General features: G+C 51.0%; 1 protein-coding gene across 1 annotated transcript in view; it reads left to right on the top strand.

Annotated features, from left to right (window-relative positions):
• PHIP (pleckstrin homology domain interacting protein) overlaps window positions 1-18431 on the top strand; it is an 863049-nt gene that overhangs the window by 399246 nt on the left and 445372 nt on the right. The window contains exons 18-19 of the mRNA XM_030199061.1: window positions 3532-3715; window positions 4611-4734. Coding sequence (XP_030054921.1) covers window positions 3532-3715; window positions 4611-4734 — 308 coding nt within the window. The remainder of the gene's footprint in view (window positions 1-3531; window positions 3716-4610; window positions 4735-18431) is intronic.

The following is an 18431-nucleotide window of genomic DNA, read 5'->3' as shown; positions in this document are numbered from 1 at the left end:
AAATAGTGCATACCATTACTGTGTGGAAGGTATGCCAATCTCGGGACAGTCTCTAGTTGTTAGCTTCATGAGAGTTTTGCTTTTGTCAAAGCCCCCCATCAAACCTCCTACAGTGTCATGGGATCTCAATGTCGTTCTCACCCAGCTGATGAAACCTCCTTTCGAGCCACTGAATTCCTGCCATCTGAAGTACTTGACTTGGAAGGTCATTTTCTTGGTGGCAGTCACTTCAGCTCACAGAGTCAGTGAGCTTCAAGCCCTGGTAGCTCATGCTTCTTATACTAAATTTCATCATAACAGAGTAGTTTTCCGCACTCACCCTAAGTTCTTGCCGAAGGTGGTGTCGGAGTTCCGTAACCTCCGCTCTCAAGACAAATGCCTCCTTTCAGTACCCTTCTCCACCACCGCCAACTCTAGGCTCTGCCCTTTCTGCCTCGCCTCACCCCATGCTTGGAACAAACTCCCTGATCACATACGCCAGGCCCCCTCCCTACCCATCTTCAAATCATTGCTCAAAGCCCACCTCTTCAATGTCACTTTCGGCACCTAATCACAACACCTCTACTCGGGAAATCGAGACTACCCCAACTTGACATTTCGTCCTTTAGATTGTAAGCTCTTCAGAGCAGGGGCCATTCTTAGTTATTAATTTGTACAGCGCTGCGTAACCCTAGTAGCACTCTAGAAATGTTAAGTAGTAATAGTGGTGTCGGAGTTCCATCTGAACCAGGCAATTGTCTTGCCAACATTCTTTCCCCATCCTCATACCCACCCTGCTGAACGTCAGCTGCACACATTGGACTGCAAACGAGCATTGGCCTTCTATCTGGAGCGGACACAGCCCCACAGACAGTCCGTCCAAATGTTTGTTTCTTTTGATCCCAACAGAAGGGGAGTGGCTGTTGGGAAACGCACCATTTCCAGTTGGCTAGCAGATTGCATTTCCTTCGCTCACGCCCAGGCTGGGCTGACTCTTGAGGGTCATGTCACAGCTCATTGTGTTAGATCCATGGCAGCGTCAGTGGCCCACTTGGTCAGCCACTATCGAAGAGATTTGCAAGGCTGCGACGTGGGCATCTGTCCACACATTCACATCTCATTACTGCCTTCAGCAGGATACCCGACGCGACAGTCGGTGCTACAGAATCTGTTCGGGGTTTAGAATCCAACTCCACCCCCCAGGCCCATTTTTATTCTGTTCCAGGCTGCACTCTCAGTTAGTTGAATAAGTTTAGGTGAATCTCAGTTATGTCCTCGCTGTTGCGAGGCTCAATTGACCCTGTTTGTTGTTTTGAGTGAGCCTGGGGGCTAGGGATGCCCCATTTGTGAGAACAAGCAGCCTGCTTGTTCTTGGAGAAAGCGAATGCTACATACTTGTAGAAGGTATTCTCCGAGGACAGCAGGCTGATTGTTCTCACCTACCTGCCCGCCTCCCCTTTGGAGTTGTGTCTTCCTTTGTCTTGCTATTTACTGGACTGGCGATCACGCTCGCGTTCGAGCGTGAAGACAGTCGCGCATGTGCACTGTGCATGCGCTCACGAGGGCTAGCAAACGCTGTTGCTAGTGAAGATCTCCGATCGGAGGGGCTGCCGTGGACGTCACCCATTTGTGAGAACAATCATCCTGCTGTCCTCGGAGAATACCTTCTACAGGTATGTAGGTTTTGCTGCATGGATTAGTGAGACAAAACCAACTTTTATTTAGTTAAGGGAAATCTTGTCTCACCTATCTACAACATTTCTTTGAAGGGGTGAACAAACATTGATAAAGTCAAGCCGGTTGATATTGTGTGTCTGTATTTTCAATAGGCGTAAATTGGAGAGTCCTATTATGGATTAAATCTGTTTAAAAGATAGAAACAGAAATTAGGTTTAATTGGTCAGTATTCTCAATGGAGAAGGGTAGATAGTGGGGCTACCCAGGGGTCTGTGCTGGGACTGCTCCTTTTTAACATATTAATAAATGATCTAGAGATGGGAGTAACTAGTGAGGTAATTAAATTTGCTGACGACACAAAGCTATTCAAAGTTGTTTAAATCGCAAGAGGATTGTGAAAAATTACAAGAGGACCTTACGAGATTGGGAGACTGGGCGTCTAAATGGCAGATGACTTTTAATGAGAGCAAGTGCAAAGTGATGCACGTGTGAAAGAGGACCCCGGACTTTTAACTACGTAATGCAACTTTCCACATTAGGAGTTGCAGACCAAGAAAGGGATCTCAGCATCGTCTTGATGATGCGTTGAAATATTTGCTCAGTGTGCTGCGGCAGCTAAGAAAGCAAATAGAATGTTAGGTATTATTAGAAAGGAATGGAAAACAAAAGTGAGGACGTTATAATGCCGTTGTATCGGTCCATGGTGCAACCGCACCGCGAAAATTGTTTTCAATTCTGGTTGCTGCATCTCAAAAAAAGATATAGTGGAATTAGAAAAGGTACAGAGAAGGGCGACGAAAATGATAAAGGGGATGGGATGACTTTTGTATGAGGGAAGGCTGAAGCGTCTAGGGCTCTTCAGCTTGGAGAAAAGTTGGTTGAGGGGAGATATGATATAGGTCTATAAAATAATGAGTGGAGTGGGACAGGTAGACCTGAATCATTTGTTTTCTGTTTCCAAAAATAATAGGACTAGGGGGCATGCGAGGAAGCTACAAAGTAGCAAACTTAATACGAATCAGAGAAAATTTTTCTTCACTCAACTTGTAGTGGTAAAGGTGGTTAGCTTTTGCGGGGTTTAAAAAACAGATCTGGATGGCTTCCTAAAGGAAAAGTCCATAGACCATTATTAAATTGACTTGGGGAAAATCTAATTTCTGGGATAAGCAGCATAAAATGTATTGAACTTTTTCGGAATCTTGCCATGTATTTGTGACCTGGATTAGCCATTGTTGGAACTAGGGTGCTGGGCTTAATTGACCTTTGGTCTGTCCCAGTGTGGCAATACTTATGATACACTGAAGTTATTCTGAATTTATCAGACCCATTTAAGTTTTATGAGGCTTTGGAGAAAGCGACCCTATAGCACAATTCCCATGCTTCAGTGTTTGTGATTTACTGCCATAATATATAGAGTCTAGTGTGTGTGGGGGTACATTTTCAACAATTCTAGAGGTGTCATTTATTTATTTAGAAGATTTAGCTCATGCTTTTTCATTAGTTGCATATGATGAGTTAAATTTAGGTACAGTGAAAGTAAATATTTCCTTGTCTTCAGATTGCTTAAAATTATTGGTACCTTTGTCACTGGATGGTTTGAACACTGGTTTACCTGGTTTAGAGTTTTATTTTTTTTGTTTCATTTGTACCCCGCGCTTTCCCACTCATGGCAGGCTCAATGCGGCTTACATGGGGCAATGGAGGGTTAAGTGACTTGGCCAGAGTTACAAGGAGCTGCCTGTGCCTGAAGTGGGAATTGAACTCAGTTCCTCAGTTCCCCAGGACCAAAGTCCACCACCCTAACCACTAGGCCAGTCCTCTTCACCCTTGTATATTGTGAACTAAATTGCCATATATATTTTATTTTGTACACAGGCTCTTTAAGTTCTACCTCTGAATTGCATTCACCACCAAATATTGGTTTGAGGCGCAGTGGCCAGATTGAAGGTGTGCGGCAAATGCACAGCAATGCACCAAGGAGCGAAATGGCTACTGAGCGAGATCTTGTTGCCTGGAGTCGAAGGGTTGTTGTGCCAGAATTACCTCTAGGCATATCAAGGTAAGAAAATGGCCTAATAGAAAAGGGGTCCATAATTTTAACCCCCATCCCTAAAAATCCCCTGTCAAAAATAAATGATATAACAGGCCAGTGGCCTGTATCCCTTTACTAGTAAAGGTGATTGAGGGCATAGTCGCTCACCAACTTATGAATTATCTGTCTTCCTTTTCCTTCTTCGCTATACACAATATGGCTTCAGACTCAATTTCTGCACGGAAACAGTCCTAGATGGAAAATATATAGAGCAGATCGTTGAGAGATAAAAATGATTTTTATTAATAAACTAAAATATGCATACAATAGCCCGACACAGGCCGTGTTTCGCCCTGCTGGGCTGCTTCAGGGGCTACTCAATGATTCTCCACTATCAAAGGAGGAGTAAGATGATAAAAGCAACTGTAATATAATATACAGTTGATGTCTTGAAAAAAACGACTCTCCCAGAGATATTGAAACAAATGATCAATAACATGCGATCATTCAAACAGCCACTTATCTCCCAGAGCTAATTAGAGGAGCTAGTAGTTATTGAAAGTAGGCAGAAGAAAAATCACAACTTAAGAGGTTAGAAGGGTCATAGGATTTGTTCCACAGTATCCAGAGTTTTTCATGTTTTTATTATTTTCAGTCTGTTAAAATCAACAAATAATAATTTTGCTTTTGAAGTTCCAGAAAAAATGTGATATACGTTGTATCATGCAGACATTGTGTTATCTTCTGGTTTCACTAAAACATTATTTGACTAGCAGTGTGCCTAAACATTTGCACATAACTATACTGAACATTTTCCCAAAGATAAAACTGATATCTATATTAAAAAGAAATCTACCCATCTGACTTGCTTAACTAGCAGTGTCTGCCATTGTGTTCACATGCTCTCAAACTCTCTTTTCAGGAGGCAGGAAGAGTGGAGAACTGCAAAAGGAATACAGGAAATAGAAATGTATAAATTAGAAGAAAAGAAGAAAAATACTTCAAACCATGGTCCAAGGGAAAATAAAATCTCCCCGATTCCTAAGGTAAGACAAATGGCCCACATTCCATTCTACCATTCCTAAGGCAAGCAGTGGCTTCCCCCATGTCTATCTCAATAGCAGACTATGCACTTTTCCTCTAGGAACTTGTCCAAACCTTTTTAAAATCCAAATACGCTAACCAATGTTACCACATCCTCCAGTAACGAGTTCCAGAGATTAACTATTATTTGAGTGAAAAAAAAATATTTCCTGCAACTTGTTTTAAAAGTATTTCCATGTAATTTCTTTGACTGTCACCTGGTCTTTGTACTTTTCTTAAGGAGTGAAAAATCAATTCTCCGAGGACAAGCAGGCTGCTTGTTCTCACGACTGGGTGACGTCCGCGGCAGCCCCCACCAACCGGAAAAAGCTTCGCGGGACGGTCGGCACGCAGGGCACGCCCACCGCGCATGCGCGGCCGTCTTCCCGCCCGTGCGCGACCGCTCCCGCCAGTTCCTTTTTTTCCGCGTCTGGAGAGAGTCGTGCTTTGCCGCTGTCTCTATTCTCAGCCGCCGGAAAGTCGATCGCGTTTACGCGAATCGTTTATTTTTTTTGTTTCTATTTGTTTTGGACCGCCCGGTTTTCTTTAAAAAAAAAAAAAAAAAAAAAAACCTGAGCGTGTGGAGCACGCGCTCCCCTTTTCCCTCGCTTCTAGCGGGGACGCCGCGTTGCGGCCTAGTGGCCGCACGGTCGTTTTCCCCTTTTTCGAGGTGTGATTTCCGCCACCATCGACGACTTTGACTTCGCCGACGCGATTTTTCCGTCGATGTCCTCGAAGGTCCCGAGTGGATTTAAAAAGTGTGGTCGGTGCGGCCGGCTGATCTCGCAGACCGACACCCACGCTTGGTGCCTCCAGTGCCTCGGGCCGGAGCACAATCTCAAGTCGTGTCCCCTGTGTCTCGGTCTCCGGAAACGGACTCAGGTTGCGAGGCAAGTTCTACGGGACCGTCTTTTTGGAACTTGCGCCGGCCCCTCGACGTCGACCTCGACGGCATCGGGATCGACGCCCGGTCCTTCGGTACCGGTATCGATGCCCGAGACATCGGCACCGATGGCATCGACCCCAGGAGAACAGGTCCCGTCGGCCCGCCGGTCCTCCGGTGAGGGTAGAGGTGAGAGGCCGCGCGGGCAGTCGGCCCCGGTCACTCCCTCAGCCCGTGGTCCACGGGACCGAACCCTGTCTGACCCGGCTCCTCGAGACCGAGGGGGATCGTCCTCCTCCTCCTCCATACCTCCCGGCGCCGGTGACGTGCATCGCAAGAAGGATAAGAAGCGCCGTCACCGGTCGCCCTCGGTGCATCCGGACATCGGAGAGGAGGCGACGCCGAAGTGTCCACGTCGAGAGGAGAGGTCCCCGTCGGTTGTGGAGGTACCGATGCGTCAGGGTTCCGGCACGTCGGTGCCGTCTCCTGGCCCCCATCAGCTTCTGGCGCCGACACCCCTACCGGCCCCACCGCCTTTCCTGGCAGCGGGCCTGGACGAGTGCCTCAGAGCCCTCCTTCCAGGGATCCTGGAAGGGCTGATGCGCCAGGCTGTGCCGGCGCCGGGGGTGCTTGCGCCCTCGGCGCCGATGACTGTGGCGCCGGCGAGCTCTAGCCCGGCGCCGGGGCCGTCGACACCGCCGCCGCTTGCGGCGCCGGTCTCGACCGCCACGCAGGTGGAGTCCCCGTCGACGGAGGGAGCTTCGTCCCCGCCGGCGCGGGAGTCCACCGCTCGACGACACCGAGGCCTCGGTGCCTCGACGTCGAGCCGGGCCCGGTTCAGGACTCAGCTACATGAGCTTATGTCCGATACCGAGGATGAGGCCTCGTGGGGGGAAGAGGAGGACCCTAGATATTTCTCCTCAGAGGAGTCTACGGGTCTTCCCTCGGACCCCACGCCTTCACCGGAGAGGAAGCTCTCGCCTCCTGAGAGTCTCTCCTTTGCCTCCTTTGTGCGGGATATGTCTATCAGCATTCCCTTCCCCGTGGTCTCTGTGGAAGAGCCGAGGGCCGAGATGCTCGAGGTCCTCGACTATCCATCACCACCTAGAGAGTCCTCCACGGTACCGCTGCACAATGTCCTCAAGGAGACACTGCTTCGGAACTGGATGCGACCGTTAACTAATCCCACCATTCCCAAGAAAGCAGAGTCCCAGTACAGGATCCACTCTGACCCAGAGTTAATGCGGCCACAATTGCCCCATGACTCGGCGGTCGTGGATTCTGCTCTCAAGAGGGCACGGAGTTCGAGGGATACCGCCTCGGCGCCCCGGGGCGGGAGTCTCGCACTCTGGACTCGTTTGGGAGGAAGGCCTACCAATCCTCCATGCTCGTGACCCGCATCCAGTCATACCAGCTCTATATGAGCATCCACATGCGGAACAATGTGAAGCAGCTGGCGGACCTGGTCGATAAGCTCCCGCCGGAGCAGTCCAGGCCTTATCAGGAGGTGGTCAGGCAGCTGAAGGCGTGCAGAAAGTTCCTGTCCAGGGGTATCTATGACACCTGTGACGTGGCATCTCGTGCTGCGGCCCAAGGTATCGTGATGCGCAGGCTCTCATGGCTGCGTGCCTCGGACCTGGACAACCGCACCCAGCAGAGGCTGGCCGACGTCCCTTGCCGGGGGGATAACATTTTTGGTGAGAAGGTCGAGCAGCTGGTGGACCAACTGCATCAGCGGGAAACCGCCCTCGACAAGCTCTCCCACCGGGCGCCTTCAGCATCCACCTCAGCAGGTGGACGTTTTTCCCGGGCCCGGCAGGCTGCACCCTATTAAAAAGGGGTTAGATAGATTCCTAAAGGACAAGTCCATAGACCGCTATTAAATGGACTTGGAAAAATTCCGCATTTTTAGGTATAACTTGTCTGGAATGTTTTTACGTTTGGGGAGCGTGCCAGGTGCCCTTGACCTGGATTGGCCACTGTCGGTGACAGGATGCTGGGCTAGATGGACCTTTGGTCTTTCCCAGTATGGCACTACTTATGTACTTATGTACAACCAGCCGGCCCGAAGGCCTCGTCAGGCACAGGGACATACCCAGCGCGCTCGTTCTCGTCAACAGCGTGCGCCTAAGCAGCCCCCTGCGCCTCCACAGCAAAAGCCGGGGACGGGCTTTTGACTGGATCCACGGGAACATAGCCGCCCTCAAAGTGTCCGTACCGGACGATCTGCCGGTAGGGGGGAGGTTAAAATTTTTTCACCAAAGGTGGCCTCTCATAACCTTCGACCAGTGGGTTCTCCAAATAGTGCGGTGCAGATACGCCCTGATTTTGGCCTCCCTGCCTCCAAATTGTCCTCCGGGAGCTCAATCTTTCAGCTCCCATCACAAGCAGGTACTTGCAGAGGAACTCTCCGCCCTTCTCAGCGCCAATGCGGTCGAGCCCGTACCACCCGGGCAGGAAGGGCAGGGATTCTATTCCAGGTACTTCCTTGTGGAAAAGAAAACAGGGGGGATGCGTCCCATCCTAGACCTGAGAGGCCTGAACAAATTCCTGGTCAAAGAAAAGTTCAGGATGCTTTCCTTGGGCACCCTTCTAACAATGATTCAGAAAAACGATTGGCTATGTTCCCTGGATTTAAAGGACGCATACACTCACATCCCGATACTGCCAGCTCACAGACAGTATCTCAGATTCCGCCTGGGCGCACGGCACTTTCAGTATTGTGTGCTGCCCTTTGGGCTCGCCTCTGCCCCACGAGTGTTTACAAAGTGCCTCGTGGTGGTAGCGGCCTACCTACGCAAGCTGGGAGTGCACGTGTTCCCATATCTCGACGATTGGCTGGTCAAGAACACCTCGGAGGCGGGAGCCCTCCGGTCTATGCAGTGCACTACTCGACTTCTGGAGCTGCTGGGGTTTGTGATAAATTACCCAAAGTCCCATCTCCAGCCAACACAGTCTCTGGAATTCATAGGAGCTCTGCTGAATGCCCAGACGGCTCAGGCCTACCTTCCCGAAGCGAGGGCCACCAATCTCCTGGCCCTGGCCTCGCAGACCAGAGCGTCTCAGCAGGTCACAGCTCGGCAGATGTTGAGACTTCTGGGTCATATGGCCTCCACAGTTCATGTGACTCCCATGGCTCGTCTTCACATGAGATCTGCTCAGTGGACCCTAGCTTCCCAGTGGTTCCAAGCCACCGGGAATCTAGAAGATGTCATCCGCCTCTCCACCAGTTGCCGCACTTCACTGCTCTGGTGGACCATTCGGACCAATTTGACCCTGGGACGTCCATTCCAAATTCCGCAGCCCACGAAAGTGCTGACGACGGATGCGTCTCGCCTGGGGTGGGGAGCTCATGTCGATGGGCTTCATACCCAGGGTCTGTGGTCCCTCCAGGAAAAGGATCTGCAGATCAACCTCCTGGAGCTCCGAGTGATCTGGAACGCACTGAAGGCTTTCAGAGATCGGCTGTCCTACCAAATTATCCAAATTCGGACAGACAATCAGGTTGCAATGTATTACGTCAAGAAGCAGGGGGGCACCGGATCTCGCCCCCTCTGTCAGGAAGCCGTCGGGATGTGGCGTTGGGCGTGCCGGTTCGGCATGCTTCTCCAAGCCACGTACCTGGCAGGCGTAAACAACAGTCTGGCCGACAGACTGAGCAGAGTCATGCAACCGCACGAGTGGTCGCTCCATTCCAGAGTGGTACGCAAGATCTTCCGAGAGTGGGGCACCCCCTCGGTGGACCTTTTCGCCTCTCGGACCAACCACAAGCTGCCTCTGTTCTGTTCCAGACTTCAGACACACGGCAGGCTAGCGTCAGATGCCTTTCTCCTTCATTGGGGGACCGGCCTCCTGTATGCTTATCCTCCCATACCTTTGGTGGGGAAGACCTTACTGAAGCTCAAGCAAGACCGTGGCACCATGATTCTGATCGCGCCCTTTTGGCCTCGTCAGATCTGGTTTCCTCTTCTTCTGGAGTTGTCCTCCGAAGAACCGTGGAGATTGGAGTGTTTTCCGACTCTCATCTCGCAGAACGACGGAGCGTTGCTGCACCCCAACCTTCAATCCCTGGCTCTCACGGCCTGGATGTTGAGGGCGTAGACTTCGCTGCGTTGGGTCTGTCTGAGGGTGTCTCCCGTGTCTTGCTTGCCTCTAGGAAGGATTCCACTAAAAAGAGTTACTTTTTCAAGTGGAGGAGGTTTGTTGTTTGGTGTGAGAGCCAGGCCCTAGAACCTCGTTCTTGTCCTGCACAGAATCTGCTTGAATACCTTCTGCACTTATCAGAGTCTGGTCTCAAGACCAACTCAGTAAGGAATCACCTTAGTGCGATTAGTGCTTACCATTATCATGTGGAAGGTAAAGCCATCTCTGGAGAGCCTTTAGTAGTTCGATTCATGAGAGGCTTGCTCTTGTCAAAGCCCCCTATCAAGCCTCCCACATTGTCATGGGATCTCAACGTCGTCCTCACCCAGCTGATGAAACCTCCTTTTGAGCCACTGAATACCTGCCATCTGAAGTACTTGACCTGGAAGGTCATTTTCTTGGTGGCAGTTACTTCAGCTCGTAGGGTCAGTGAGCTTCAAGCCCTAGTAGCTCACGCTCCATATACCAAATTTCATCATAACAGAGTAGTGCTCCGCACCCACCCAAAGTTCCTGCCGAAGGTGGTGTCGGAGTTCCATCTTAACCAGTCAATTGTCTTGCCAACATTTTTCCCCAGGCCGCATACCCGCCCTGCTGAACGTCAGTTGCACACATTGGACTGCAAGAGAGCATTGGCCTTCTACTTGGAGCGGACACAGCCCCACAGACAGTCCGCCCAATTGTTTGTTTCTTTCGACCCTAACAGGCTAGGGGTCGCTGTCGAGAAACGCACCATCTCCAATTGGCTAGCAGATTGCATTTCCTTCACTTACGCCCAGTCTGGGCTGGCTCTTGAGGGTCATGTCACGGCTCATAGTGTTAGAGCCATGGCAGCGTCGGTGGCCCACTTGAAGTCAGCCACTATTGAAGAGATTTGCAAGGCTGCGACGTGGTCATCTGTCCACACATTCACATCACATTACTGCCTCCAGCAGGATACCCGACGCGACAGTCGGTTCGGGCAGTCGGTGCTGCAGAATCTGTTTGGGGTGTAAATCCAACTCCACCCTCCAGGACCCGAATTTGTTCTGGTCAGGCTGCACTCTCAGTTAGTTGTTCTTCGTAGGTCAATTTTCTGTTGTACCCTCGCCGTTGCGAGGTTCAATTGACCTGGGTTCTTGTTTTGAGTGAGCCTGAGAGCTAGGGATACCCCAGTCGTGAGAACAAGCAGCCTGCTTGTCCTCGGAGAAAGTGAATGATACATACCTGTAGCAGGTGTTCTCCGAGGACAGCAGGCTGATTGTTCTCACCTACCCTCCCTCCTCCCCTTTGGAGTTGTGTGTTTCATCCTTCTTTTGCTAGTCATTCAACTGGCGGGAGCGGTCGCGCACGGGCGGGAAGACGGCCGCGCATGCGCGGTGGGCGTGCCCTGCGTGCCGACCGTCCCGCGAAGCTTTTTCCGGTTGGTGGGGGCTGCCGCGGACGTCACCCAGTCGTGAGAACAATCAGCCTGCTGTCCTCGGAGAACACCTGCTACAGGTATGTATCATTCACTTTCACTTTTACCCGTTCTACACCACTCAGGGTTTTGTAGACCCCAGTCATAGCCCCCTCAGCCATCTCTTTTCCATGTTGAAGATCTCTCATCTCTTTAGTCTTTCCTCATATGAGAGGAGTTACATCCCCTTTATCATTTTGGTCGCTCTTCTTTGAACCTTTTCTAATTCTGCTATATCTTTTTTGAGATAAGGCAACCAGAATTGAACACAATACTCAAGGTGAGGTTGCACTATAGAGCGATACAAAAGCATTATAATATTCTTGGTTTTCAAATTTATTCAAGGCTTATTTCCCACCCATCAAATAATGTCTGAGTGGCTTACAATAAAAGAATTAAAAGTAAGGAAGAAGAGCAATAATAACATGATCATAAGGAGAGATGGGAAGAACTACAGTCATGACAGGAAAGTAGGGGAAAGGAAAACACAAAAGGGAAAGGGGAAATTTGTAATGTTGAAGTCACTACCAGGAACAAGAGATAAAAATAAAAGCTATATGCATCTGAAAATAAGAGTTTTCAATCAGGCTTAAAATTAGCTAGAGATGATGATAGCACAAGTAAGATGGCAATTTATTCCATAATTCTGGTCCTTGAACCAAAGAAAATGGACTGTCTTGTAATATCAAGGCAGATTTCTTGAAAAGATGGTATTACCAATTGTTTTTCTTGAGCAGATCGAAGTAATTGTGAAGGGCAGTATGGGGTAAGAAATCGAGAGAGGTAAACTGGTTTACCTGAGGAATGAATTTTATAAAGAAGGGAGTAGTAATTTGTAAATTATACGATGGTCTTATTTACCATCACTTTCCTAATAATTCCTAGCATCCTGTTTGCTTTTTGACTGCTGCTGCACACCAGAGTGACAGAAGATTTCAGCATATGTTCTACAATAATACCCAGATCTTTTTCTTGGGTGCTGACTCCTAAACTGGACCCTAGCATCAAGTAACTATGATTGGGATTATTCTTCCTGATGTCCATAACTTTGCATTTGTCTACATTCAATTTCATCTACCATTTGGATGCCCTACAATTTTTCATAGTTGACATATGTTTTGACAACTTGGATTAGTTTTGTGTCATCTGCAAATGTAATTACCTTACTTGTCCCGATTTCCAGATCATTTAAAAATATGTTAAATAGCACCGATCCCAATGCTGATCCCAAAGGGCACTCCACCCTCCTCCTTTGAGAAAAATAGTTGTTAAATCCTACCCTCTGTTTTGTGTTCAATAACCAATTCACAAAAGGACATTGCCTCCTATCCCATGACTTTTTAATTATCTCTGGAGTCTGTCTTGAGGAAGTTTCTCAAAAGCTTTCTGAAAATCTAGAATACACTACATCAACCAGCTCACCTTTATCCACATGTTTATTCATGCCTTTAAAAGATTAAGCAAATTGGTGAGGCAAGACATCTCTTGGCTGAACCCATGCTGACTGTGTCCCATGAAACCTTGTTTGTGTACGTGTTCCGTAATTTTATTCTTTAGAATAGTTTCCACTGTTTTACCCTGCACTGATGTCAGGTTCACCGGTTTGTAATTTCCTGGATCACCCCTGGAACCCTTTTTAATAATTTGCATTACATTGGCCACCCTCCAATCTTCAGCTACTACAGATGATTTTAACGACAGGTCAGCAATTTCATGGTCGAGTTCTTTCAGTATCATGGGGTATATACTTGTCGATTTGGCTCAGTACGTCTTCCAGATTCACTAAGATTTCTTTCAGTTCCTCCACATTGTCATCCTTTTAAGCCATTCCTGGTAAACGTAGATGTCTTCCGTAAAGACTGAAGCAAATAATTCATTCAGTCTATCTCCTATGGCCTTGTCCTCTCTCAGTGCCACTTTTGCTCCTTCATGATTTATAGTGTCGCATATTCCCTCACAAGCTTTCTGCTTCTGATGTTCCTGAAACAGTTGTTACTATGAGTTTGTATCTATGTGAAAAGTTTTTCTTCATTCTCTTTTAACCTTCTTAATCAGTGCTTTGCATCTAGCTTGCAAGTGCTTATGTTGTTTCTTATTTTCTTCATTTGGATCCCTTTTTCATTCTTTTGGCTCTAAATGTCTCTTTACTTCACCTTTTAAGCATGCTGGCTGTCGTTTGCTCTTCTTTTCACCTTTGTTAATATGTTGAATACATCTTTTCTCCAAGGACAAGCAGGCTGCTTGTTCTCACAACTGGGTGATGTCCGCGGCAACCCCTACCAACCGGAAGAAGTTTCGCGGGCGGTCCGCACGCAGGGCACGCCCACCGAGCATGCGCGGCCGTCTTCCGGCCCGTGCGTAACCGTTTCCGCCAGTCTTTTCTTTTCCGCGCCTGGAGAGAGACGTGTTCACCTCTCTCTCTTCCTCAGCCCCGGAAAACCGTCGCGTTGTTCGCGAACCTTCTTTTTTTCGTTTATTTTCGTTGCGCGTTCCTCTAAAATTTTTTTCTGTAAAAAAAAAAAAAAGAGAGAACATGCTGTACTTTTCCCTCGTTTTCTAGCGGGGGCGTCGCGTGGCGGCCTTGTGGCCGCGCGGTCGAGTTGTTTTTTGAGGTGTGATTTACCGCCACCATCGACGACTTTGATTTCGCCGTCGCGATTTTTCCGTCGATGTCCTCGAAGGTCCCGAGTGGATTTAAGAAGTGTGGTCGGTGCGGCCGGCCTATCTCGCAGACCGACACTCACGCTTGGTGCCTCCATTGCCTCGGGCCGGAGCACGATACCAAGTCGTGTACTGTGTGTCTTGGTCTCCGGAAACGGACTCAAGTAGCGAGGCAAGTTCTTCGGGACCGTCTTTTTGGAACTTGCGCCGGCCCCTCGACGTCGACCTCGACGGCATCGGTATCGACGGCCGGTTCTTCGGTACCGGTATCGATGTCTGCGAAATCGGCACCGATGGCATCGACCCCAGGAGCACAGGTCCCGTTGGTCCACCGGTCCGCTGGTGACGGTAGGGGTGAGAGGCCGCGTGGGCAATCGGCCCCGGTCACTCCCTCTGCCCATGGCCCTCGGGACCGAACCCTGTCTGACCCGGTCCCTCGAGACCGAAGGGGATCGACCTCCTCCTCCTCCATTCCACCTAGCGCCGATGACGGGCATCGCAAGAAAACAAAGAAGCACCGTCATCGGTCGCCATCGATGCATCCGGCCCCCGGCGCCGGAGAGGAGTCGACGCCGAGTAAGCGTCAGCGTCGAGAGGAGAGGTCCCCCTCTGTAGTAGAGGTACCGACGCGTCAGGGTCCCAGCACTTCGGTGCAGTCTCCTGGACCCAAGCAGCTTCCGGCACCGACGCCTCTACCGGCCCCCCGTCTTTCCCGGCAGCGGGCCTGGATGAGTGTCTCTGAGCCATCCTTCCGGGGATCCTGGAAGGGCTGATGCGCCAGACTGTGCCGGCGCCGGGGGTGCTTGCGCCCTCAGCGCCGTTGACGGTGGCGCCGGCGAGCTGGTGCTTGGTGCCGAGGCCTTCGACGCTGCTTGCGGCGCTGGTCTCGACCGCCACGCAGGTGGAGTCGACGTCGATGGAGGGAGCTTCGTCCCCGCCGGCGCGGGAGTCCACTGCTCGACGACACCGAGGTCTCGGTGCCTCGACGTTGAGCCGGGCCCGGTTGAGGACTCAGCTGTATGAGCTTATGTCCGACACCGAGGAAGAGGCCTCGTGGGGGGAGGAGGAGGACCCCAGATATTTCTCCTCAGAGGAGTCTGTGGGCCTTCCCTCCGACCCCACGCCTTCACCAGAGAGAAAGCTCTCGCCTCCTGAGAGCCTCTCCTTTGCCTCCTTTGTCAGGGATACGTCTATATGCATTCTCTTCCCCGTGGTCTCTGTGGATGAGCCGAGGGCTGAGATGCTCGAGGTCCTCGATTATCCATCACTACCTAGAGAGTCCTCCACGGTACCGTTGCACAATGTCCTCAAAGAGACACTGCTTCGGAACTGGATGAGACCATTATCTAATCCCACCATCCCCAAGAAAGCAGAGTCCCAATACAGAATCCACTCGGACCCATAGTTAATGCGGCCCCAATTGCCTCATGACTCGGTGGTCGTGGACTCTGCTCTCAAGAGGGCACGGAGTTCGAGGGATACCGCCTCGGCGCCCCCGGGGCGGGAGTCTCACACTCTGGACTCGTTTGGGAGGAAGGCCTACCAATCCTCCATGCTCGTGACCCGCATCCAGTCGTACCAGCTCTACACGAGCATCCACATGCGGAGTAATGTGAAGCAACTGGCGGACCTGGTTGACAAGCTCCCGCCGGAGCAGTCCAGGCCTTTTCAGGAGGTGGTCAGGCAGCTGAAGGCGTGCAGAAAGTTCCTGTCCAGGGGTATCTATGACACCTGTGACGTGGCATCTCGTGCTGCGGCCCAAGGTATAGTGATGCGCAGGCTCTCATGGCTGCGTGCCTCTGACCTGGACAACCGCACCCAGCAGAGACTGGCCGACGTCCCTTGACGGGGGGATAATATTTTTGGTGAGAAGGTCGAGCAGCTGGTGGACCAACTGCATCAGCGGGAAACTGCCCTCGACAAGCTCTCCCACCGGGCGCCTTCAGCATCCACCTCAGCAGGTGGACGTTTTTTCCAGGGCCCGGCAGGCTGCACCCTATGCTTTTACCAAGCGTAGGTACACCCAGCCGGCCCGAAGGCCTCGTCAGGCACAGGGACAGCCCCAGCGCGCTCGTTCTCGTCAACAGCGTGCGCCTCCACAGCAAAAACCGGGCTTTTGACTGGATCCATGGGAACATAGCCGCCCTCAAAGTGTCCGTTCCGGACGATCTGCCGGTCGGAGGGAGGTTGAAATTTTTTCACCAAAGGTGGTCTCTCATAACCTTCGACCAGTGGGTTCTCCAAATAGTGCGGTGCGGATACACCCTGAATTTGGCCTCCCTGCCACCAAATTGTCCTCCGGGAGCTCAATCCTTCAGCTCCCATCACAAGCAGGTACTTGCAGAGGAACTCTCCGCCCTTCTCAGCGCCAATGCGGTCGAGCCCGTACCACCCGGGCAGGAAGGGCAGGGATTCTATTCCAGGTACTTCCTTGTGGAAAAGAAAACAGGGGGGATGCGTCCCATCCTAGACCTGAGAGGCCTGAACAAATTCCTGGTCAAAGAAAAGTTCAGGATGCTTTCCTTGGGCACCCTTCTGCCAATGATTCAGAAAAACGATTGGCTATGTTCCCTGGATTTAAAGGACGCATACACTCACATCCCGATACTGCCAGCTCACAGACAGTATCTCAGATTCCGCCTGGGCGCACGGCACTTTCAGTATTGTGTGCTGCCCTTTGGGCTCGCCTCTGCCCCACGGGTGTTTACAAAGTGCCTCGTGGTGGTAGCGGCATATCTACGCAAGCTGGGAGTGCACGTGTTCCCATATCTCGACGATTGGCTGGTCAAGAACACCTCGGAGGCAGGAGCCCTCCGGTCCATGCAGTGCACTATTGAACTCCTGGAGGTGCTGGGGTTTGTGATAAATTACCCAAAGTCCCATCTCCAGCCAGCCCAGTCTCTGGAATTCATAGGAGCTCTGCTGAATACCCAGATGGCTCAGGCCTTCCTTCCCGAAGCGAGGGCCAACAACCTCCTGTCCCTGGCTTCGCAGACCAGAGCGTCTCAGCAGGTCACAGCTCGGCAGATGTTGAGACTTCTGGGTCATATGGCCTCCACAGTTCATGTGACTCCCATGGCTCGTCTCCACATGAGATCTGCTCAATGGACCCTAGCTTCCCAGTGGTTTCAAGCCACCGGGAATCTAGAAGATGTCATCCGCCTCTCCACCAGTTGCCGCACTTCACTGCTCTGGTGGACCATTCGGACCAATTTGACCCTGGGACGTCCATTCGAAATTCCACAGCCCACGAAAGTGCTGACGACGGATGCATCTCGCCTGGGGTGGGGAGCTCATGTCGATGGGCTCCACACCCAGGGTCTGTGGTTCCTCCAGGAAAAGGATCTGCAGATCAACCTCCTGGAGCTCCGAGCGATCTGGAACGCGCTGAAGGCTTTCAGAGATCGGCAGTCCTGCCAAATTATCCAAATTCGGACAGACAATCAGGTTGCAATGTATTACACCAACAAGCAGGGGGGCACCGGATCTCGCCCCCTGTGTCAGGAAGCCGTCGGGATGTGGCCTTGGGCTTGCCAGTTCGGCATGCTCCTCCAAGCCACATACCTGGCAGGTGTAAACAACAGTCTGGCCGACAGACTGAGCAGAGTCATGCAACCGCACGAGTGGTCGCTTCATTCCAGAGGGGTACGCAAGATCTTCCGAGAGTGGGGCACCCCCTCGGTGGACTTTTTCGCCTCTCAGACCAACCAAAAGCTGCCTCTGTTCTGTTCCAGACTTCAGGCACACGGCAGGCTAGCATCGGATGCCTTTCTCCTTCATTGGGGGACATACCTTTGGTGGGGAAGACCTTACTGAAGCTCAAGCAAGACCGCGGCACCATGATTCTGATAGCGCCCTTTTGGCCCCGTCAGATCTGGTTCCCTCTTCTTCTGGAGTTGTCCTCCGAAGAACCGTGGAGATTGGAGTGTTTTCCGACTCTCATTTCGCAGAACGACGGAGCGCTTCTGCACCCCATCCTTCAGTCTCTGGCTCTCACGGCCTGGATGTTGAGGGCGTAGACTTTGCTTCGTTGGGTCTGTCTGAGGGTGTCTCCCGTGTCTTGCTTGCCTCTAGGAAGGATTCCACTAAAAAGAGTTACTTTTTCAAGTGGAGGAGGTTTGTCGTTTGGTGTGAGAGCAAGGCCCTAGAACCTCGTTCTTGCCCTGCACAGAACCTGCTTGAATACCTTCTGCACTTATCAGAGTCTGGCCTCAAGACCAATTCAGTAAGGAATCACCTTAGTGCGATTAGTGCTTACCATTATCGTGTGGAAGGTAAAGCCATCTCTGGAGAGCCTTTAGTCGTTCGATTCATGAGAGGCTTGCTTTTGTCAAAGCCCCCTATCAAGCCTCCTGCAGTGTCATGGGATCTCAACGTCGTCCTCACCCAGCTGATGAAACCTCCTTTTGAGCCACTGAATACCTGTCATCTGAAGTACTTGACCTGGAAGGTCATTTTCTTGGTGGCAGTTACTTCAGCTCGTAGGGTCAGTGAGCTTCAAGCCCTGGTAGCTCATGCTCCATATACCAAATTTC

This window comes from Microcaecilia unicolor, chromosome 3 (assembly GCF_901765095.1).
Source record: "Microcaecilia unicolor chromosome 3, aMicUni1.1, whole genome shotgun sequence".
NCBI classification, from domain to species: Eukaryota; Metazoa; Chordata; class Amphibia; order Gymnophiona; family Siphonopidae; genus Microcaecilia; species Microcaecilia unicolor.
The sequence above is the reverse complement of the archived record's forward strand: the minus strand, read 5'-3'. Positions and strand labels throughout refer to the sequence as shown.